Genomic DNA, 21,906 nt, shown 5'->3' with positions numbered 1-21,906 from the left:
TTAAAAGGCAGAAATTCGTCCATCGGTCGGATGAAAGGTTAGCTCAATGGATGGCTTTTTGGCTTTGAACTTTATACAATAAGCAATTGGCATTCGTCTTTCTTTTATACATTCTCTTCTGCTTTTTCTCTTTCAATCAATTGCGTCTATCCTTTTTTTACTACTGCCTACCTAAACAGCCATTCAACCGTTGCGTGTGTTTGCTCGGTTCAAAAAGCCATCGAGAGATATGGCTGACGGCTGTACGTGCCTGCCCCTTTCCCAAAAGAGTAAAACACAAAAAAAGAAGATCTAGACTCGACTTCAGCATTGGATTAAAATCGTTGTTCATATGTCTGATTTGAGTCTTTGTCTTCGGTTTATAGTAAACGATGCACGAGCAATGAGAGTCGCGGAATTGATTAATGACTATCGGACGCTCCAACTTCACATCTCGCAGCAATTGGCTTCCGTGTCAATGGGGAATGCGCAACATGAGGGATATCGAGTTCTGGCACAGAGCTCAGCGTCAGCACAGCGGCTGTTGGCCACGGGGTTCGCGAGCATGCCTATTGAAGATCAGGGGAGTGATCCTGAAATGGAAAAGGCTCAACTGCGCCAGTGCGTTTTCTCATCGCTGCCTGTCGGAAGCCTTAAAAATACTAATTAAGCTGTATAGGGTTATTCTCGATGCAAGTGTCCGTCGATTCCAAGCTCACAAGATCTATCTTCGCGTTGCGGCCGCAAAGAGATGGGTCCTTAATCGCAATGAGCTCATTTCACGTGTATCCAAGGGGTACAGTTCTCAATTACGAGAGATTGATCAATTGCTACGCCAAGTATGTTCTTTTTCGACCGCGACCCCTCCCTTTTCTTTTTCTCTAAAAACCACGGTTGGCGCGGTTATAAGAGGATTGTTTTAGGGCTAATCACCATCACAGGAATTGGACAGCGTCACCGATCACACTATCTTTTCAGATCTTCGACAAGCTGATTTAAGAGCTGGTCTCTGGGTATCTGAAGATCCTCCGCTGGCGGCGATTCAACTTTGGACTAACAATTCTAGGCACTGATGCTTTGTTTTTTCTTTTTGCGACGGTTTCTATATTTACCATTCGCCATTCCTAGGAATCATGCAGGGCATGACAACTTTTATTTGTGGATGCGAAGTGCTACATGACTCTAGATGATGTTCATTGATACCCTCTTTTATTTTTCTCTGTTCTTGTTTGCACTTTGCCCTCCCTTCCCCCCATGATCATGTTGATTCCAAAGAGGGAAGGGGGGCTGGGATGTTTGATACATTTGGCATAAATTGCATTTGACGGAGCAACAGTTCTTTGATGGGATCTACTTTTTGTTTCTACTCATCTACTGCATTTGATGAAAAGCGTGTCTGGATAGACGGTGAACCATGCATAGCCGGCAGTGCTGGCGCTACTCGTTATGCTAGGATAATAAAATAATCCTTTAAGCTCAATCGATGTATTCATCCTTGTGATCTATAAACAGCAATGCTATACGAGTTCTCGGAATGCTTCCCACCGCGGTTCGGGCTTGTTGCACGCGACAATGACCAATTAATCTCAAATCCGAGCAGCCGGATGATGCTCCATCAGACCTCTCTACTCAACCACAGTCGGCATTGCCGAAGCCTCTTCAGTATGGGTCCTGTCTTCAATCGTTTCAAGGCTCTTAACCTCAGTAGGACCCGGTACGTACGCAGAGTACGGAGTAGCAATCAATTAATTGACTGATCCACCCACGAACCATAGAACTACCCAAGCCCAGCTGAACCGGAAGCCCTGTAACGATCAGCGTGGATACCCCGGTGGATGGTGGAGGTCAAGAAAACAGAATTTAGACTATCATCGCGCTAGACGACTAGTCAGTGGTGCTTAACTAGTTCAAGTTAGGGCTAAGCTGTCGCATCGCGGTTTGCAATTCCTGGAGCTCTGATTGGGTTGTGAGTGTGTCGAACCGTTTTCTTTTCAGCTGTTATCCGCCACCATCGTTTACTACGAGACCAAATAGACTCCTGACTCCTGCATCGCGATGAGGCCAGTCTCAACTTATTAGCAATTGCTCGTGCTGTGCTAATTGGCGGAATCTCAATTAGAGTATTAGTTGATGCTTTATAGCGCGATTCGGCGAAACCAGAGGTCAAACTGTTGAGAACCTGGTTTCCTGGATGAGCCTTCCCGCCAGGGATTGGTATAATTCGACTGGCATATGTTTAAATCCGAACTTGATTGCTCCCTGCTGAAAAAGAATATTTTTGTTGCGTTTGATTATGATGTCAGAAATCGATATAGCTTTGAAAAATGTCTCGAGATGAGCAAATATGGCTTGGTATACTATGTATCCAGAATAGGGGCAGCTGATTGGTTGACCGGGGCTGTCTGAGGTCCTCCGCAAGGACACCTCTCCACTAGCTTTCTACATTCTACAATCAACAACGACAACGACAACTGTCTCAACAAACCAATTCCTGAATATACCAATGAAAACATCCTGCCAATAATATGCAACTATAACGCCCGACTGACCGACAAAGAACAAAAAAAAAACATCACAATGTTGTCCGCCCTCGGAGGCAACCTGTCCAATGCGCGACAATCGATTGCCCAAGTCCTCAACTTCGCCCTCGTTCTTTCCACAGCCTTTATGCTATGGAAAGGCGTCTCGATAGCGTCGAATTCCAGCAGTCCCATTGTCGTCGTATTATCCGGATCTATGGAACCGGCATTCCAGCGCGGAGATTTACTGTTTTTATGGAATCGGGCCGAGAGGACTGAGGTGGGAGAGATTGTGGTTTATAACGTTCGAGGTACGCATACTCGAAGAAATATTGCTGGGATGGAGATGACTGACCTGTTTTATAGGCAGAGATATTCCTATTGTCCACCGAGTTGTCCGATCATATACCGAAGAAGACAAGAAACTTAAGGCTAAAAATAAGAAAGCCGGGTATGTTTTCTAGTCCAGGCAGTCATTCTTGTGATATGACACTAACAATGATCTTAACAGACTACCCACCGTCGCTCCCCAGAAATTACTCACAAAAGGAGACAACAACCTTGCCGACGACACAGAACTGTACGCTCGAGGACAGGATTTCCTAGATCGCAAGGAGGATATTATCGGTAGTGTTCGGGGGTATATTCCTGGTGTGGGATATGTCACAATCATGTTGAGTGAGCATCCATGGTTGAAAACCGTCTTATTGGGCGTTATGGGGTTGATGGTTATATTGCAGAGGGAGTGATTTTACCTTTTCATCATCATGGTTTTGCGGGCGCTTGTATTTTATTTTATTTTGTTATTTATTTATTTTTTTGATTTCGTAGAAACGAAGTCTGTTGGGATAAGAAATTATTGAGGCCCGTGGTCATGAATCTATACTTGCTGAGTGTAAGCATGCAAGGTCTACAATAACTGTCAGTGCCCAGGTACCAAGGTATATTGTATGCTGATCGTGTGACCTGTCTGAAGCACGTAACCGGATTCTAGCAAGGATAGAAGAATAATGCATGTAAAAAGACGAGCGAATCATCTGTTGTTGGACAGCTCTAGAATAGCTGCTATCTGTCCGCTAGGCAGTGTGTTAGACTCTTGTACTGTATGATACCAAGGCATGATATGATGACAGGCCAAACCTCGAAGCTACCCAAGCTACCCCACCAAGATAAAGGTAGACTCGAGTACCTTCCTTCCCCTCATGACCTACCACCACAACAACCTCAGCGTGAACCTCGACCTTTCATTTTCAGTTTCTACTTTTTATATCTGCTTTTCCCCACTGCTCTATTATTTCCCTCTAAACTCAGACCGACAACATGGGTAGCATGAAGCGCATCAGTAAGGTACGTTTGGTCTTCGTACTTCTGTCGCAATACCATCATTGCTTGATTCGAACTGACTTAGCTTTCGATGCATATAGGAGCTGGCTGAGTTGATGGAAACGCCGCCGACTGGAATCTCAGTCCAGCTTGCCGATGAATCAGATGTGTACAAATGGAAAGTTTCCATGAAGGGTCCCGAAGGTACCCCATACCAAGTGCGTTCCTCTTTGCTTTTGAGATGGCCAAGAAAGTGTATATATATACTGACTTACCTATGAACAGGGCGGCACATTCCTCGTCAACCTAATACTACCCAACGAGTACCCATTCAAACCTCCCACCGTCTCCTTCGCCACCAAAATCTACCACCCCAACGTCTCCAACGACGATAAAGGATCCATGTGTCTCGGTATGCTCAAGTCAGACGAGTGGAAACCGTCATCGCGCATTGCGGCTGTGCTTGAATTCGCAAGACAATTGCTGGTTGAACCCATGCCCGACGATGCAGTGGAGGGACGGATCGCGGAGCAATACTTACATGATCGGAAGCGGTTTGAGGAGGTCGCGAGAGATTGGACGAGGAGATATGCCCAGGAAGAGAAGTGATCTTTCTACTAGATACTCTCTGGTACCTCATTTTCTGTTTCTTGCGTATTTGATTATTGGATTTCATCTCCATCCCAATTAGCTTGTCTATTTCAGCTTGTTATGGGATAGCGCTTAGCTGTTTCCTGCATTCTAGAAAGAGGAACAGAGCAGAGATCGCATTGATCATTTTCAGGGCGTTTGGGTTTGATTCTTCCGTCATTCAATTCTGGTGGCTGATCGGTGTTTGTTGTCTATCTGTCATACTTCTTAGGCTGAGACCTCTTTGCATATATATGTACTATGTAGGCCCTTGCTGGAAGCATATTGAAACTACGTACGAGTGATCGTTTCTCTTTGCTTTTTCTCTTTGTTTTGTTTTTTTAATATCTATTTCTCGCGATATGAAACCGCCGAGGGTCGGATTCAGTAAGTCGTGTACATTTTTATTTAGAAGGTATCCCGGGGTTTGAGTCAGATCTGACGGGTGGGTTGATAAGTCTGATCTCGAAGTTAGCCTTGTATTTTTCAGCTGGGAGACACCAGAGTAATAATAAATCTAGGTTTGGATATTCGCTTAAGATGGACCTTTTGGTCCACCATACTTGGTGAAGGTGTGGAGTGGCAATACCACCTGGCTGTGGCCTACTTCGATTGGCGTGACTATCATTCAACTGTTAGTTGGAGCATGCATGTACATATAATATGACACAGAATGACATGTCAAAAACGAAGGTCAGCAGTACGAGGATGTATATGGCCAACTAGATCAGTCGGAAAAAAGGCCGTTGAGTCGTGGACGCTGAGAGGATCGCGGCTCTCAGACCTCGTACTAAACTACTGCGTTTCGTAGATGATATGAAATTTGGCTCGGGGAGATTTGAACACTTGGGATGACTTCAGTTCTGTCGACATCTCCGTGACAGTATGCGAGGAACCCATAGAGCTCTATACTGGTCCAACTTATGCTGTAACCTTGTCATCATGAAGAAAAGAGCCAAGCAATAAGAGGATCTGTTAAGTTCTTTAAGCACTCAGGCGTAACCCAGTACGGTAATTACTAATGCGAGCTAATTCGACCCATCATTTCGGGCGCTTCGGGTGGTCCCGCGTTAATACCGCCGGTAATCGTACGGCGCTACGGAGTACGTACCAAGTAACGACTTCGTACCAACTTCCTCTTTCTTGTTATGATTACTCTTTCCTTTTCTCCCCAACCTCTGCTCTTCTCTCTCCCTCCCCAACCCAGCCGGGTCCTGGTCGCTCTGTTTCTCTTCTCTTCTGTCCATCGTTACAGGTATGGACTGCCTCGTTGTCGAACTCTTGTTCTGAACTCGAAACGCCGATATTTTGAGACCTGGTGTTGTCTCCTTCCATTCCTTGCCCAAACCCGCCGCTCGCTCATTCCCTCCTTTTGTCTCTCCGCCCACACGCAATTGAAGCTCGACTGCTAGCTTGGCATTGATTATTTCATTTTTTCAAGCTAGAGAAAGAATAAAAAAAGAAATAAGAAATCGTCATTGGTCCGAATTAAAACAAAAAAAAAAACACGAAAAAGAACCGAGACGGTCAAACAACCTCGTCCATTTCCAGAAGGCTATCGATAAATCGACTCAGATACGCAGATTGCCCGCATGTCGACAAATGGGCTTTAGGTGTGTGTCTACTACAGTACCGTATTGTATGCCTCTCGCCCAATCATAATTTTCTTCAGAGATCGTCAGACAACAAATGCACAGCGAGAACGCCGGGTATTCCAGTGGCCATGGTCACACAGCTTGGGGGTTTGCCCCTGGACAATCCGACCTCCGGTGATGATGGCGTTCAACGCCGTCGTGTCCCTCCGCCACACCTGAACTTGGACAACAATAATAATAACACTAGTGAATCATACGATCGCCACCACCAGAATCCAGTGTCCCCCACGTCTCCTACAAATACGACCAAGTACATTCCTTACAGTCCTCGTCTGGCCCGGCCCAACTTGGATCAACTCTCCTACAACCCTGATACCTCCTTTCAAACCAGTCCGTCGCGCAATGAAGAGCCCTATTCACATTCGCATGTATCAGGTCCCATGTCCTCTCGCCACGAACTACCAATTACCAGCTCGCCCCCGGCAAAGACTCCGAATCGAACCAGCCCTCAGGATGAGGAAGAACAAGAGGCCGCTTGGCCGTTACCGATGACTGATACTGCGCAAAGCATCAATACGATGCCTCGAATGCGGCCAGCTCGAACTGGTTTACGCATCTCCATGTCCACTTCTTCTCTGAATGGCAGACGTCGCTCGCCTCTCCCTGATCGCCAATATGCGGACATGAGCGCCTTTAACCGGCCGCCACCCCGATTTCCTCCTCGTACGACGCCTGATTTCTTGCAGTATAACGACCCACTACGTTCCAGTCAGACTTCGGGTCAAACATCCTACTCGAGCTTCGAACAAATGAGCGGTACGGAGCGTAGTAGTATTTTGACCAAAAGTAGCTCCATCACGGATATGTCGCCAGACACCCCAAACGGTTATTTTGGCGAAGACGAAGACATGACGGTTGAGGATGCCATTGGCATGTATCTCGATGATATTGTCGACATCCCGGAGGACTCGGTATCGACTCATTTTGTATCGCCCGGGGGTGAGCTCGATGCTATCGCGGAAAATATATACTCACCTACCAAGCACACTTCTGGCGCTTCGCTGACTCATGGGTCCGAAGAACCAGTAACAGAACCTCGAGAGCCACTCTCCGAACAAAGACAAAGTGGCTTCAGTTTCTCAAATGATCACCCGGTAGATGAAGAATTGGCGCAAGATCCGCTAAAGACTGTCAAGGGAGCAGACAAGAAAATTGAAGAACATCAGGAAGTTGCACCATCGCGATCGGCTGGATCATCGCAACCCAGTGTAGAACCGGCAGAGCCGGCAAGTGACGCAACTGCTTCGCCGAAATCGAAAGCGTCCAGGCAACTGTCCCCTCAGAACCTCTCAATCGATGTCTCGGCGGCCGTCAAAATGGATTCGACTACAGCCCCGAATCAACCAATACCTAGCCCGCGTTATTCCACCATAGTGCGAGTCGCAGGAAAAGTGCCTCCTTCCTTTCTTCCAGGCACTGACGACCGAGACCGCTATGGCTTTCGCAAAGCCACTCATCACGTTTCTCGTGAGCAGTTCGAAGCTTGGAACCGGCCGTACGCGGCGTTGGCTGAAACTCGCCGGCTTAAATGGGTCAAATTGATGGATTCTTCTGGGCTGCCGTCCGAAAATCCTGTCACGTTTCCTCCCAAATCGAATGCACTCAAGAAGTTCGTTCGGAAAGGTATTCCAAGCGAATACCGAGGCGCCGCCTGGTTCTACTACGCTGGTGGCTTTCAACACATGCATCCGAATCCCGGGCACTACGCAAGACTGGTGCATCAGGCTATGTCTTCACCTATCAACACCGACAAAGAGCACATTGAGCGCGACCTTTATCGAACGTTTCCTGATAACGTTCACTTCAAACCCGAGATGCCCGCTGAGGTGAGTGGTGATAATGCAGGGGGCAACATCCCCAAGCATAGCTCAGTCATTGTCGAAACACAGATGATCAGGTCACTCAGAAGGGTACTCTATGCATTTGCGCTTCACAATCCTCGTATTGGATACACACAATCACTAAACTTCATCGCTGGCATGCTTCTTCTTTTCTTGCCAGAAGAGAAGGCTTTCTGGATGCTTCATATCATAACCACTGAGTTGTTTCCGGGCACACATGAGATCAGCCTTGAGGGCGCCAATGTAGATATGTGGATCTTGATGGTCCTTTTGAGAGACAACCTACCGGGTGTTTACACCAAACTAGTCACAACCACGCCGACAACGTCCAAGGGCAAGGCTCCGGCATTAACTGTCAACATGCGATTGCCTGACATCACGCTCGGTCTCACTAACTGGCTCATGTCGATTTTTATTGGTAGTTTGCCGTTAGAGACGACTTTGCGAGTCTGGGACTGCTTCTTTTACGAGGGGTCCAAGACATTCTTTAGGGTTGCGTTGGGAATATTCAAAGCTGGCGAGAAAGAAATTCTTTCGGTATCAGATCCGATGGAAGTCTTCCAAATTGTTCAAACCATTCCAAAAAAGCTGCTGGATGCCAATGCACTGCTGGATGAGAGTTTGAGCCGGAAATACCGTATGGGCCAAGGGCGCATTGATGCGTTACGTGACCAGCGGAGAGAAGCTGTTCGCCAGGAAAAGACGCGGCTGTCATTGTTCACGAGCAAAGGCTTAGCGCTGGATCGACCAGCCACACGGACCGGAGCCAGAAGCCCGCTTCCTCGATTAGATGGCTGGCGAGCTATCAAAAAGAATACATTCAATTAGACCATTTTCGAACCTTCGATCGAATCATTTACTGTTCCTTGATTACTTTCAATTCTTTGTGTCATCATTGCATATGATACTCTTGGGATGAGCTATCTGAGCGTATAGGCGTTAATACCCTTATTGGTTGATTTTTTGTTCCTTTGGGATATTTCTTACATGTATATTTGATACACCTCTTGTACAATTGTTGCAGGGGGCTACTGATATGGATAGACGAGGTTGGTGGATGCTCGAGCTATCATTTTCTATTCTTGAAAAGTTGGAAAGACGGCCGATGCTTTCGGGCGGTTGGATAAATTTCAATCTGATCTATGACAAATACATTCCCTCAATCAAGGAACCTAATATACGGATCTTCCCTGGTGTGTTCTAAGTGCGTAGTGCATGCTGCTGAAATGCCATCATGCATCGAATGGATGTACCCTTCTGTCCAAAGAAGGTGCAACATGCCAGTCAATCAAAGTCAGATCTTCAATCCTTTTTGTGCTTGGTCTACATTTACATTGACGCCATGACGGCCATTAAAGGGGCTTTCCGAATCTCACTCTCGGTTTGGTTGCTATTTCCATGACTTAAGACTCTGTGTGGTGTGTATTCGCAATCTGACATTCCATACCAGAGCGACATGTGTCAACGCCGCCACAAAGTGTTTTGAGCTAGAATTTCATAGTGCCAATAATTCTTCTTCCTGAACTTAAATTTATTTTCTACTGTCGAAGGGATTCAATAATGGGGTAAGTTTCTTGCTTCTCCCTATCTTTGTATGATGATCCGCACTGCCACATGAATCTCGTCATGGTCGACGATCTTATTTGCACGACGCGCGCGATGTGTTGAGTTGTTGTATTGATGCCACATTCCGGAGCAAACCCTAACTCGCCCCTTTTGGTCCAAGCAACATGCGATCACCAAACATGCTTCATAGAATGATCGTCTCATCTACACATTCCATCTGGAAAATTTGTCTCTGGGTGACGCCGTGTGTTGCTAGTCCAACGAGTCTTGTAATTTGCTGAGTGTTTCTATCCATCATTTGGTATGTTTCGATCCAAGGCAGTTGCTGGGTTAGTTCGCTATGCCAGCATCGTTATGGTATTGAGCATGGATCTCTGATGCATAGATGGAAAACAATGCTGTCTATATCAATGACCGTTCTACCCCGATCAATTTCATGAAATTCTTGAACTTGTGCGACACTCAGTCCCATCCAGAGCTTTTGACAAAAGCGATTCCTTGCCATCGATACTTGCTCCCTACTAGCCTAACTTTATAAACTTCGGATCAACACTCGTTAGCAAAGATGCGTTCATTAGTTACTCTTATCGCTTTTGCCGCCGCTGCTACTGCAGCCACTTCCCCTCTTGTCGCAAGGGAAGATGCTGCGGCCTGTGCTGTAAGTCTATTTGGGTCTACTGGCTTAAGAGCAACACTGACAGAAAGTAGATGCGCACTCTCCTTTCTAGCACCACCTGCAACACTGGTGATGCTGCCTGTCTCTGCTCTGACGGCGCACGCCAGGCAGTCATGGAAGAGATAAAGTCTGCCTGTGGTTCTGAACAGAGTGACTGTACGTTAAGCTCGTGACCCATCAATTACGATAATGATTGTTCAATTCTAATTCTCAATACAGTGACCAACAACATGGCTACTGAAGCATGCCGCACACAGAAAGTGCGTCGTGCAACACTACCCTCCGCCACTGTTGTACACATGGGTCTCGCAACCCCCTCATCCACATCAGCAAACCGTATGAATGGTGTCCAGGAGGCCGCTGGCCAAGATGCATGCAGCTGCCCCAACACCAAATCCAAAACTCCTAACGCCCCCTCTGCGAACAACGCTGCGGACACTGAAATGGATCAAGAGTCCGAAATGCCCGGCAAACCATCCCACGGCTCCAACACTCCCTCTGGAAACTCTGCTCAGAGCAGTCATGCCCATGCTCCCAGCATGATGGCTACGCCCTCCGCTTCCTCCGCTGCCCACCACGGTCTCATGGCTTCTCCCACTGCAGCATCCTCTTCTCGCGCCACTAACCCAACTGATGCTAGTTCATTCTCTACCTTCAGGGGCGCTGGTAGCCAGGCTATTCCTAGCTTGACTGTCGTTGCAGGTGGTGTTTTGGCCGGTGTTGTTGGTATTTTCGCTGCTTTGTGAGAAGTTCAATTGTGGGTTTCGGTTATCTTAACGGCAAAGGGGGGGTTGTTTATATCGATGAGCATGTTTTCTTTTTGATGCGTTCTGGGACGGCGTCTTTCCAATGTGGTTATTTGGTTCCAAAGGGTTTCAATTCGTGTGTCAATGTGTAATGTTGAACATCATGTTCATGGGAGGACAAGTACACTTGTTCTTATTTAGCTTTGAAGAATAATATAGATTCAATGACAATCCTATTCCAGTGTCTTTTTTTGTGAATTTGTATGTTGGGACCCCAACTCAGTAACAATAACGCTTTACTCTTGCCCTAGGCGCTGGAATGTGGTCGGCCCTATGTTTTAAATCACCTCGTGCAATCTACCGTCTGCTATTAGTGCCACAGCATCTCGCCCAGATTCCATGTACGTCTCCAAGGCAACCAGTCTATGAGCAACAATAATAACAGTGTGACCATTCTTGGTAAACTCACTGCCAACAATCTGATAGACAGTGGCTTCCGTATCTGCATCAAGGGAGGATGTGACTTCATCCAGGAGAATGACAGGCTTCAGTCCAGCACTCCGTAAGAACCTGGACTTGACAAGGGCCCTGCAAAGTGCAAATAGTTGACACTGCCCCACGGAGAGGTCCTGGGACAGCGAGAGTTTGCGATGTAAGATCGGGTGTATATCAGAGTCTTCTGATATATCGATGATAGTGGCTCCCTCTTCATCCAATAATCGGTTGCCCTCGAAGAAACGTGCCCATAGGCCCGTCTCCGTTAATGCATCAATAAGAGCGCCGTCGGTGACTAAACCATCCGGGTCCAAGTTGAAGCGTAAGGTCTCGTTTGGCAAAAGCAAGGGGTCTTGAGATACAGCGATGAAGCACCGTTGTCGTAAAAGATCTAGTTTCACCGTCTTGATATCAACGCCATCTAGCTCGATATTGCCAGACTCCAGCTCGAGGAGCCGTAGAAGCGTTGAAAGTAGGGTGCTTTTCCCACTGAGAAGTCTTGTCAGCAATTGAGTCTGAATAATGGGAAGCATGAGAATTGACTAACCTGCGAGAAAATATCGTGCGTGAGGTGTGTACATGTCTGGAGATGCTGGATGGAGCAGCTAGTATAATGACGTCGCACAGTGTGGATGCGAGAAGGTATAGCGTAGTAGGATCTGAGGCTCTATCAGACAGTCGTTGCTCCTGAAGTAGGAGCAGGCTCAGACACAGTGCGCCTAGATACCCGGCCTTTTGCTGAACAACTAGGCCTGAGAGTTCAATCCAGCGTAAGGTCAATATGGCCGCGAGCAATACCCCCAGAGCCTAGATATTATGTGTGGTATTAGACATGGCTAGGTGCTATTAAAACCATGGATAAAACGAGGAGTACCAACGGCCTTACAGAGTCCTTGCCAGCTTAGGGGGTTTTTGAATGCCGAGCCACGCAATTTCCATAATCTAATGGGAGATATCAACAGAAATATAACATCAAAAATTGAAGATACGATGTAGAAAACATGGGCAGGATCTGGGGCCATTATGGCTGCTGTCTCGACATTCGGTATCGTGCGAGGTTGCGGTCGAGACGCAGAACAGTGGTAGATAAGGAAACAGCTTTCCTGTATACCATAGTTACCTCAGTTAGTTATTTCCTATAATGTAGAGTAACTTAGCCAGCCTGATGTCTCAGAATGCTACCTAGCTAATCTGCTCCGCATGCGAACCCCTGCAATTTTTCCCGACTTCTTTGATCTTTGTCTTACTGTTTGCATGTTGGTAGTCTATGTTTTATGTGTGGCCAATGAGTACCTAGGCAGAACATATATTGCCATACTCTGTAGTAGTAGATTATATTACATCCATGCATACCGTCGCGTACACCGCTAAATGGCCGAACTCCAGCCCTATACATATCAAATGATCGTCTCGCGATGTGATGTATTCAGGGCATCCAATTCTAAAATTAACAATTAAAGGTATCAAAATTTCTCACTCGTCACGCATCGAGTCACATTAACCACAATCCAAACAGCACATTTAACACCCGCAGACAACAACGTAACAACAATCTGCAGCCCGAAAACCAACAAGCTCACCAACATCTTGGCCGGTCCAGGTAAATCTTCGCCCTCTCTGCTTGATGCTTGACCGAAATGTCCGTATTTCTCTAGGTCGAATTCCTCGACTATGATCTGCTTCGTTTTGCCCTCTGGCTTGTCTTGATTCTTCTTGCCACCGAGAAACGAGAACATCCCGCCTTTTTTCTTCTCCGGCGTGGCAGTATTCTTCTTCTTCTTTTTGTTTCGTTCCTTAGACTCCGCTGCGTGAATTTGGGCCATGAGTTTGGCTTCTTCTTCTGCTTCTTCGCGCTCGGCAAACGTGGCAAAGTATTTTCCTGAAAATGTGGTATTCGTTTTCGCAGCTGTAGAAGCAATGGAATTGCGGAAGAGTCGGCTTTTACGACGAATTTGCGGCATTTGTCTCGGGGTTCGTGGTGAATCTAGACCGGGCACGTACAGTTCTGTGTTGGCAAGTACAGGGTAAGTGCCCTCATCCGTGACGGCGACGGCAAGCACGGCTGCAATCAAAGAGTCGATCGCGTAAAGAGATGGAATAATGCTTGTAGTAAGTCCGGCACAGATAGATAGAGTCATGGTGTTAAGATCGAATGAGGCTAGGGGCTCGTCCATATCTGCCTGCGGTAACGTTGATGTGCGTGGTGTCGCTTCCATGTCTCCTGCCTGAATGCTATTTGGTGACCGCGGGCTTGTGACCATGATGACTGGCGGTTGGTAATGCTCGCTCTCCCTCTCTGCAGTGAGAGAAACAGTAATATGCAGGATGCCAGGTTTCGCCGTCTGCACTCGAGGGAGTGGGTTACCGTCATCGCCTACTAAGGCGAGTGAATGTTGCTTGAGTATAGATGGATGCTGGAGTTCATATCGATGCTGCCGTTCGTTCCAAATCAGACGGCATGACTCTTGAGACGCGGCACGATTGACTGCGTTGGTCTCTACTTCCATCGCTTCGGATGGAGCCAGAGAATGATGTCGGGTGAGTTCTGCAGCTTGTTCGACGGCAAGCATGGCTGCGAGTTTTGAGAAGATGACCGTTACCAGTCCGTCGTTCGGTGGTTGGCGACGAGATGGATTTTCAAAATCTAGAGCCATGACTTGGACGCCGCGGTTTCGTTTCAATGGATGGTTTCTTAATAGCGAGAACCCATCCACACTAGCGTGTAAAGTGTAGAATGGCAATTGAGGGTTACCGAAGGTGAAAGTAGTAGTGTCGATCCTGTTACAGGGTGGTTAGTGACTGGCTGGATACTAGGTTTATGAGATTTGAAAATGTACCTCTCTGCACGCAAGTTGAATGTCCCCAAAGTTTCTTGTAATTCCTGTCCATTTGCAGACTCCCATAGTGTTACCAAATCTTCTGCAGTCGAGAATTGCACCCGAGGACTGAGGGCCCCCGAAGGGAAGTTAAAGACGCTGGCAGGTACAGTCTTGGGTCCAAGAACGGCATCGACCTCTGTAAGCGGGAGTTGTGGTTCATGAGCAACACCGCCTGTAGAGCTAGCACCATCTTGAGATGTGTTGCCTGAATCTCTATTCTGAGGAAAGTAAGACTGCTTATTCAACGGCAGGTTAGGGTTGTACTGCGGGAACATCGAGTTGATTGGTTTTCCTGGAGAGATAGGAGTCTTCTGACGTTGCTCTGGATTCAATTGCGTTGTGTTTGGCATAGTCTCTGAAGGCGAGGTATTCGATAGAGCCGTCAACCGGGGTTGTATGGTGTCTGTGTTCGTGTCCTCGATGATCTTGATAATGACCGATTCTGTCTGGATTCCTGACTTGATGCTTTCATCGACATCAAGAACAATTGGGGAATTACTCCTTGTTTCTTCTCTGCTTGGGATTGTCCGGAACGGATTCTTCTTGTTCTTCGCCGGCGACGGGAAAAGCTGAAACGAAGCCTTTGCAGTCATGGTTGGTTTGGATATGGTGAAACGATAAAACAATATAAACCAGAACAAAAGACCGGAAACAAATGGTATACGATCAAGAGACCAGCTCTATAAATTTCGAGACTTGAGGAACAATGCAACAAATCAGCGATACGGCCAGCGTCTATCGAATGTAGTATGGAATTGCAACGCCTTAACAAATGCAGAACAGCAAGTGTTCAAGGGAAAAAGAAAAGAAAAAGAAAATAAATAACACCAAAATTACTGAAAAAGGATATCTGATATTGAGAACCATCTTTCTCAAGGGGATTTCTTCGCCTTATGAATTGCGTCGACATGCTCGAACCTCCGCAGCGAGAAACGCAGATGCAGCCATGATGTCCAGCAGAACCAATGGCCGCCCTGAAGAATTCCAGGTTGTCGGCACACTATCAACAACGGCATGACTAGGCTTCTGGGTCCTTGCCTTGTGACAGGTGCAAGAAATGTGAAGAACACGAAGCAGAGTGCATTGGGCCAGTGATGCAGCCATACTAGACGCTTGAAGGCGAGATGCTGGTGCTGATTGGCTTCACTGAGGGACAGCAGGGTTGTGAGGCCGGCGGTTAACTGGCTGAAGTGTTTATTGAGGCCAGCCAATCAGAGCGCTGTTTCGCGACTGTTCCTGGTATGGCTTGGCAAAATGGCTTCCTTAGACGCCTGCTCTTATTTTAGACAGCCAATCACTCACCAAACAGCCTCAAATCGCTTCAATCGCTGACTCGCTGCTGTTGAGGAGCGTGCTGTCGTGCAGTCTCGCGTTTTCGTGTCATACCCAATCAGCACCAGTGTTCTGTTTTGTTTGTGATCAAACATACATGCCTTGGGACTCTGATCTACTGTAGTAGCAGTAAATCAATTGCATCATATACAAAAACAGTCACATGTACAAAAAGCGTTCTGTGGCACAGATTCTTAGTCTTATATAGTAGGATACACATAATAAATACACGGTGACGCACTTATGCTTGTTGATCGTACATGGACTCGGCCAGCTCTTTCACTGTCCGGATTGCGCCTTCCATGTCCCCCTTATTGAATAGGAACAGGCCCTGGAGAGCAGCAGTACTGACAGTTTTGGTCATGTCCGCTTTCTTGCCATCCGTGTCCTCAATGAGCCCAAATTCGGCAAGACGGTCCAAAAATCTCTCCTTATAGATGCCGTCGGTGTCAAATTCTCCATAGAACCGATCCCATAATGCGGCAACTTGATACCGAGTGGCCTCGCCCAGCCGGACGGTCATGTCCACGCGACCTGGCCGAACCAGCGCCGAGTCGAGCCGATCAACATAGTTTGTGGTCAAGAAAATGATACGCTCTTCTGCACTTGCAACTCCGTCGAGTGCATTCAAAAGTCCAGAAAACGTTACATTGGCGCCTCGGTAGCCATCTTCATCGGTCTGCACTCGACGATTAGAAAAGGCAGCGTCAACATCTTCAAGCAAAACCAATGTCCGATTCGGTATGATAGTCAAAAGATGGTTGAGTCGGTCATCTGTGAGGCCGCGCTCACTTAAATTCAAGATTGCAATATCGTAATCAAGTTCTCCTGCTAGAGCCTGAATAAACGAACTCTTCCCGCTGCCGGGAGGGCCATGTAGGAGGTAGCCGCGGCGGTAAGGAATTCCACGATCGTAATACCAGCTGCCACTTTCAAGAAAGTCTTTCACATCATCTACAATCCTTTCTTTAATGCCCTCATCTAATACAACCGACTCTAGCGGCCGCTTTCGTCGGGGATGCCCAAATTGCTGCCATTCCGCACCCCAGCTGTTGTATATCCGTGTTTTCCCCTCATGAGATTTCGCAGCCACAGCATGTGCTTCAGTAAACATTTCCTCGAATATATGTCGATGCGCATATAAAGTTGTAAGCGTGACAGTTTCCCAAGGCCGGCCTGACTGAAGGTCGCGTGACGAGGACTCTCGCACTCGATTCACAAAGACAAAAGCATTTTTATATCGCAACACATGCCTTCCCGGACCCGGTATCAATGTAAACTGTGTTTGTATGGCGCCGTTCGCATGTTCAACTTTCTGTGTCTGAATGGAAAGCTGTCGCATCGCCGGAGTGAATTTTCGAAGTAAGGTTTCGATTATACCCAATTTCTCACCACCTTTCGTTCCTACCGACCGAGCGCCGTTGAGCTGGGATTGTTGATATATGGTCATCCAATGTAAGAACCATGGATATGAATCGTCTTTGACATTGATCTCGACATCGACGAGCATACGGCGCCGGATGAGAGCGGCGCCATGCTTGAGGCCTCTTTGCGCGAGTGCAGCGGCGGTGCCTAGACCAGCTAGACCGAATCCCTATAAGTCGAAAAATATCAGTTTGATCACCTAGTAAAAGGATTGGTATACATCTGACTACTCACCGCTGTAAAAAAAGGGTTGCTAAGTAGTTGGGACAGGATCCCTCCATCGTTCCCGCCCAGTTGCCCAAGTCCTTGCAAAGCTCCGGTCTTCTGCTGAAGAATTAATTCCGCTGGAGATGATGGCCCCAAATCTCTGGTTGGCCCTTCTGCGTCCATTCCAGAGTTTCGGTATTTATTAGCTCTAGATGCATCGGCAGAATATCGAAAAGAATGAAGCTCTGTTTGTGATCGTAGAATAATTTTCCATGTCCGTTCCAGTCGCGGTCCTTCCCCGGGAGCTTGGTGACAGTAAACCAATAATAAGGCTAGATCTTATCAGATTAGATCCCATTGGCTGCTTCCTATTAAAACTAATCAGGGCCAATATTTAACTTCTTCGATCTAATTACCACTTATTCCGGTCAACAAAGGAGTCTTAGACTCAAATTCTAGCCAGTAGAGAAGTTAAAAATCAGTATTGTGAAGCGTTTATCCTATTGGGAGTTCTACAGTGCAGCAGCTCAGCCCAGGCCAAACATTTGCATACTAATCAGTATGGAAGGACACTTGATCGTATCTTCAAATTGGTCTAGCAATGTGTATCCATATTCTAGTGCCCGTCAGACATCAACCTCTTGGTGGAGTTGAGCTAGACTTTGTAGCTGGCAAAGAATAAGTGTTTTTGAGTACTAATTCTTATAGGTCAACTCAGTTCCAACCAGCTTCCCGATTGGGAAAGACGAAACAAACACGCTAAAACAACCTTGCGCCCTGATGCCAGACAAACACTAGAGACACGCATACACGGATGCTTGTCATAATAACCGACAAAGAAAGCGGCTTTACCGCGCTTCTCCATCATATCATTCTCTCTCATAGGGCGCTAGAGCTGGCCTGGTAGTCTCCTTGTCAAGCAACTTTGGTCTAGTAGACATTCTCAGTGTTTCCTACACAAGATCTAAGTGGGAGGAAATTAACTCGACAACCTTCTGAAGAATTTTCGTCGCTCACCTTTCCACGACATCGTTTGACTGTGACATCCTCACCTCCTGTGATCGTCTCTGACTACTGCATCCCACTTTTGCTCTACGTCTTCTGTGGTCCCCCTGAGACTAATGACCTGGGTCAATCTGCTGTGTCAATCAAGTGTTTTGCATGAAATAACGCCTCGCCCAAGATGCCTTCGAGACAACGCTATATGAGCTACAGCTCTTCTGCGCTTCCGACATTGACAGTGACGAATGGTCACGTAGAGCTGAGTTACCAGCCTACCAAATCCAGACCGCACTCTCAATACATCTCAGCTCTGGACTTCGACAAAAATGCATACTACATGGATGACTGCGCGTCCGTTGGCTCGTCACTCAGCGATGACATGGCAGACGAACACGAGATCTTCGTCAACCTCAACTCAAGAGCTATGGCTGCGATCCCCATGCGTCTTCAAAACATCATGTGCGAGATACAACAAGAACGGTACGACAGGCTGAGGCAAGAGAATCCAAACCTGCGTGTCATGCCAGCCGATTACTGGATCAAACCCGTTGAGCCTGTTCGTAAGAAGCCAGTCCGTTACAACCGTGCTCCTACCCCATTGTACCTTGCAATACCACCTTTAGCCGATAGGCGCAACGCTTTTCAGCAGACGACGAATCATGCAGCTCGAGGATATCCCACGCTTCAGAGCCTCGGACCTGGGGACCGCTACAGATGGGCCGCACATCCAGGGGTGGTCAATCATGCCTCGCGTCCAACCACAGCATATAGTTGTTCTCCAACTCGAAGTGCTCAACTACTTCATGAACGAACGGCTCCGGCAAGAGAATTCCGAGTCCTTAATGGTTACCGTCAGCCTGTGCCACCGGATCTAGTATTGAAACAGAAGCTCAGAAAGCAGCACAGACGACCATCAGTTCTGAGGTCTCTTTCCGTCACGCCCGTCGCCTCGAATCTGCGTGATCGTCTCAAGCGAAGCCTTTCCCGGTTGAACAAGTGGATGAAGAACGAAGACTAGAAGACATGCGGCGGGGGCCAGTAGATACGTCCTATTTGGGGAGTCTGACGGAGCACACCGCCACTGGTGGTCGGAGATGCCTGGTTAAAAATAATGTATTTCAGAAGAAAATGGACTGAAAACTCCAGGAGATTGTCTCGTTCTCAACTGAAGTGGCATGTCAACTACTTCTCGACGAAGCCAGCTATTGTATGATAAAGACTGGCTTGTGTACATTACGATTGATACTCCAATGAGAATAATAAACTGACTTCTATACACAAGCAGAGAATTCGAACTGAATATGAGCATATGAGCATCGGTGAGAATGTTTAGACAGTATTGAGGGTTGCTCCTTTCCCCTCGAATGTAGATAAACGGCGCTAGTACATAAATAGACTAGCGGCCTGGTCGGCGGAAGCAAAGCAATCCCACTTTAAGAAAGGGAAATTTGATTTGATAGCTTGAGCCATAATCGAGAGACCTCACTCGACAAGCTCCTTTACTCCCTTGATCTTTTCAACGGAGCCTGCATCAAGCTCTAATTCCATCCCCTTCCTTATTACCTATTTATTTCACACACATAGTATACTGTCCGCGGGTTCAAGAGCCTGCTCACCGTCAACATGCAGGCGCCAGTCGTTGTCATGAGTATGATTTTATCCCCCCCGCCTTTTGAACCCCTAAACGATTTAACAAAACATCAACTGACAATGCATACAAGACACCCAGCAGGGCGACCGACAGGTCGGTCGGCAAGCTCAGCTGTCCAATATTACAGCTGCCAAAACGTACGATGATTCCTAACCTGCGGTCTTTTCTATACGCTTTCTAATCCAGTCACTCCCAGTGTCGCCGATATTATTCGATCATGTCTCGGTCCTAAGGCTATGTTGAAGATGTTGTTAGATCCAATGGGCGGTATTGTGCTTACAAACGACGGACATGCGATCCTCCGTGAAATCGAAGTTGCCCACCCCGCAGCGAAGAGCATGATCGAGCTTAGTCGCACACAAGATGAGGAAGTTGGAGACGGCACAACAACAGTTATTATTCTAGGTATGAAGCTTCATATACGTCAAAGAGAAGTAGTCCTAATAGGTATATAGCTGGTGAAATGCTCGCACAGGCTCTCCCTCAGCTCGAACGAAACATTCATCCCGTCCAGATCATCGCCGCTTACAAGCGAGCCCTCAATGACGCTCTTCAAATTGTGGAAGATATTTCCATACCGGTCGATATCGATAACGATAAAGCCATGTACAGCCTTATTCAATCGTCGATCGGTACGAAATTCGTCTCCAGATGGTCAGAGCTCATGTGTAGCCTTGCCCTCAAGGCTGTCCGTACTGTGTCCTTTGAAGTTGGCGGTGGAAAGCGTGAAGTCGACATTAAGCGATACGCTCGTGTTGAGAAAATTCCCGGTGGTGAAATTGAGGACAGCACTGTGATTGATGGAGTGATGGTCAACAAGGACATTACACACCCCAAGATGCGAAGGCGGATCGAGAACCCTAGAATCATCCTTCTCGACTGCCCGCTTGAGTACAAGAAGGGAGAATCTCAAACAAATATTGAAGTTTCCAAGGAGGACGACTGGAACCGGATATTGGAAATTGAAGAAGAGCAAGTGAAACACATGTGTGATGCCATTTTGGCTTTGAAGCCGGATGTTGTCATTACCGAGAAAGGTGTCTCTGGTAAGTCGATTTCGGGGGAAAGAAGACATGGAATACTATATCAGAGCTAACATTGCGTAGACCTCGCCCAGCATTTCTTAGTCAAGAACAACGTGACAGCGCTCCGCCGTGTGAGGAAGACTGACAACAATCGTATTGCACGTGCTACCGGCGCAACGATTGTCAACCGCGTCGATGACCTTCAGGAATCGGATGTCGGAACCCGATGCGGCTTGTTCGAGATTGAGAAGATTGGTGACGAATACTTCACATTCTTGCGGAAATGTGAGGATCCCAAGGCCTGCACAATCCTTCTACGAGGCCCTTCAAAGGATATTTTGAACGAGATTGAGCGAAACCTCCAGGATGCCATGGCTGTTGCTCGAAATGTCATCTTCCATCCTCGTCTTGCTCCCGGTGGCGGTGCCACCGAGATGGCAGTCTCCGTCAAGCTCCAACAGCTCGCAAAGTCGGTCGAAGGTGTCCAGCAATGGCCATACAAGGCCGTCGCAGATGCAATGGAGGTTATTCCTCGTACATTAGTCGAAAACTCTGGTGACAGCCCCATCCGAGTGCTCACTCGTTTGCGTGCCAAGCATGTTGAAGGAAACTATACCTGGGGTATCAATGGTGATACCGGTGCTATTGTCGACATGAAGGAGTACGGTGTATGGGAGCCGGAAGCAGTCAAATTGCAAAGCATCAAGACTGCTGTTGAGGTATGTATTCGATTCTTTTATTTTGGCTCTAGAATAAGTTGGCTAATATATTTACAGTCTGCATGCCTACTCCTCCGTGTGGACGACATTTGCAGCGCCAAATCTGCGCAACAGGCCGGTAACGTTGGCGGTGGTGGAGAGGAATAAAGTGTCCATGTCTGGGAATAAAATACTACCGAAGAATGGAAGAATAAAGTTAATCAGTTATGTTGCATGACCCAAATTATTGAAAAGTT

The 21,906-nt window shown here is 47.2% G+C and overlaps 10 protein-coding genes across 10 annotated transcripts; 7 read left to right on the top strand and 3 right to left on the bottom strand.

Moving 5' to 3' along the window:
• Window positions 1-382: 382 nt before the first annotated feature.
• EYB26_000766 (uncharacterized protein) lies at window positions 383-1,159 on the top strand (the record flags this gene model as incomplete). Its single annotated transcript, XM_054260082.1, has 4 exons — window positions 383-600; window positions 659-818; window positions 921-992; window positions 1,046-1,159. 4 exons carry the CDS (start codon window positions 383-385, stop codon window positions 1,157-1,159), a joined length of 564 nt encoding a protein of 187 aa, XP_054116057.1.
• Window positions 1,160-2,556: 1,397 nt separating this feature from the next.
• On the top strand, window positions 2,557-3,247 carry EYB26_000765 (uncharacterized protein; the record flags this gene model as incomplete). The annotated part of the gene is made up of 3 exons (XM_054260081.1): window positions 2,557-2,809; window positions 2,865-2,949; window positions 3,010-3,247. 3 exons carry the CDS (start codon window positions 2,557-2,559, stop codon window positions 3,245-3,247), a joined length of 576 nt encoding a protein of 191 aa, XP_054116056.1.
• Window positions 3,248-3,818: 571 nt separating this feature from the next.
• Window positions 3,819-4,430, top strand: EYB26_000764 (uncharacterized protein; the record flags this gene model as incomplete). The annotated part of the gene is made up of 3 exons (XM_054260080.1): window positions 3,819-3,845; window positions 3,923-4,039; window positions 4,107-4,430. The coding sequence occupies 3 exons, from the start codon at window positions 3,819-3,821 to the stop codon at window positions 4,428-4,430; spliced, it is 468 nt and encodes a 155-aa protein (XP_054116055.1).
• A 1,744-nt stretch (window positions 4,431-6,174) lies between these two features.
• On the top strand, window positions 6,175-8,775 carry EYB26_000763 (uncharacterized protein; the record flags this gene model as incomplete). Its single annotated transcript, XM_054260079.1, has 1 exon — window positions 6,175-8,775. The coding sequence occupies one exon, from the start codon at window positions 6,175-6,177 to the stop codon at window positions 8,773-8,775; it is 2,601 nt and encodes an 866-aa protein (XP_054116054.1).
• A 1,303-nt stretch (window positions 8,776-10,078) lies between these two features.
• EYB26_000762 (uncharacterized protein) lies at window positions 10,079-10,935 on the top strand (the record flags this gene model as incomplete). The annotated part of the gene is made up of 3 exons (XM_054260078.1): window positions 10,079-10,171; window positions 10,222-10,345; window positions 10,409-10,935. 3 exons carry the CDS (start codon window positions 10,079-10,081, stop codon window positions 10,933-10,935), a joined length of 744 nt encoding a protein of 247 aa, XP_054116053.1.
• Window positions 10,936-11,273: 338 nt separating this feature from the next.
• Window positions 11,274-12,452, bottom strand: EYB26_000761 (uncharacterized protein; the record flags this gene model as incomplete). The annotated part of the gene is made up of 3 exons (XM_054260077.1): window positions 11,274-11,919; window positions 11,978-12,237; window positions 12,309-12,452. 3 exons carry the CDS (start codon window positions 12,450-12,452, stop codon window positions 11,274-11,276), a joined length of 1,050 nt encoding a protein of 349 aa, XP_054116052.1.
• Window positions 12,453-12,893: 441 nt separating this feature from the next.
• Window positions 12,894-14,902, bottom strand: EYB26_000760 (uncharacterized protein; the record flags this gene model as incomplete). Its single annotated transcript, XM_054260076.1, has 2 exons — window positions 12,894-14,208; window positions 14,268-14,902. The coding sequence occupies 2 exons, from the start codon at window positions 14,900-14,902 to the stop codon at window positions 12,894-12,896; spliced, it is 1,950 nt and encodes a 649-aa protein (XP_054116051.1).
• A 980-nt stretch (window positions 14,903-15,882) lies between these two features.
• Window positions 15,883-17,456, bottom strand: EYB26_000759 (uncharacterized protein; the record flags this gene model as incomplete). The annotated part of the gene is made up of 2 exons (XM_054260075.1): window positions 15,883-17,235; window positions 17,301-17,456. The coding sequence occupies 2 exons, from the start codon at window positions 17,454-17,456 to the stop codon at window positions 15,883-15,885; spliced, it is 1,509 nt and encodes a 502-aa protein (XP_054116050.1).
• A 1,000-nt stretch (window positions 17,457-18,456) lies between these two features.
• Window positions 18,457-19,293, top strand: EYB26_000758 (uncharacterized protein; the record flags this gene model as incomplete). Its single annotated transcript, XM_054260074.1, has 1 exon — window positions 18,457-19,293. The coding sequence occupies one exon, from the start codon at window positions 18,457-18,459 to the stop codon at window positions 19,291-19,293; it is 837 nt and encodes a 278-aa protein (XP_054116049.1).
• Window positions 19,294-19,898: 605 nt separating this feature from the next.
• On the top strand, window positions 19,899-21,817 carry EYB26_000757 (uncharacterized protein; the record flags this gene model as incomplete). The annotated part of the gene is made up of 6 exons (XM_054260073.1): window positions 19,899-19,923; window positions 19,997-20,063; window positions 20,123-20,331; window positions 20,382-20,972; window positions 21,033-21,670; window positions 21,728-21,817. 6 exons carry the CDS (start codon window positions 19,899-19,901, stop codon window positions 21,815-21,817), a joined length of 1,620 nt encoding a protein of 539 aa, XP_054116048.1.
• Window positions 21,818-21,906: the final 89 nt, after the last annotated feature.

Source organism: Talaromyces marneffei, chromosome 1 (assembly GCF_009556855.1).
Source record: "Talaromyces marneffei chromosome 1, complete sequence".
Taxonomy (NCBI): Eukaryota; Fungi; Ascomycota; class Eurotiomycetes; order Eurotiales; family Trichocomaceae; genus Talaromyces; species Talaromyces marneffei.
This window is presented reverse-complemented; position numbering and strand designations above follow the sequence as displayed.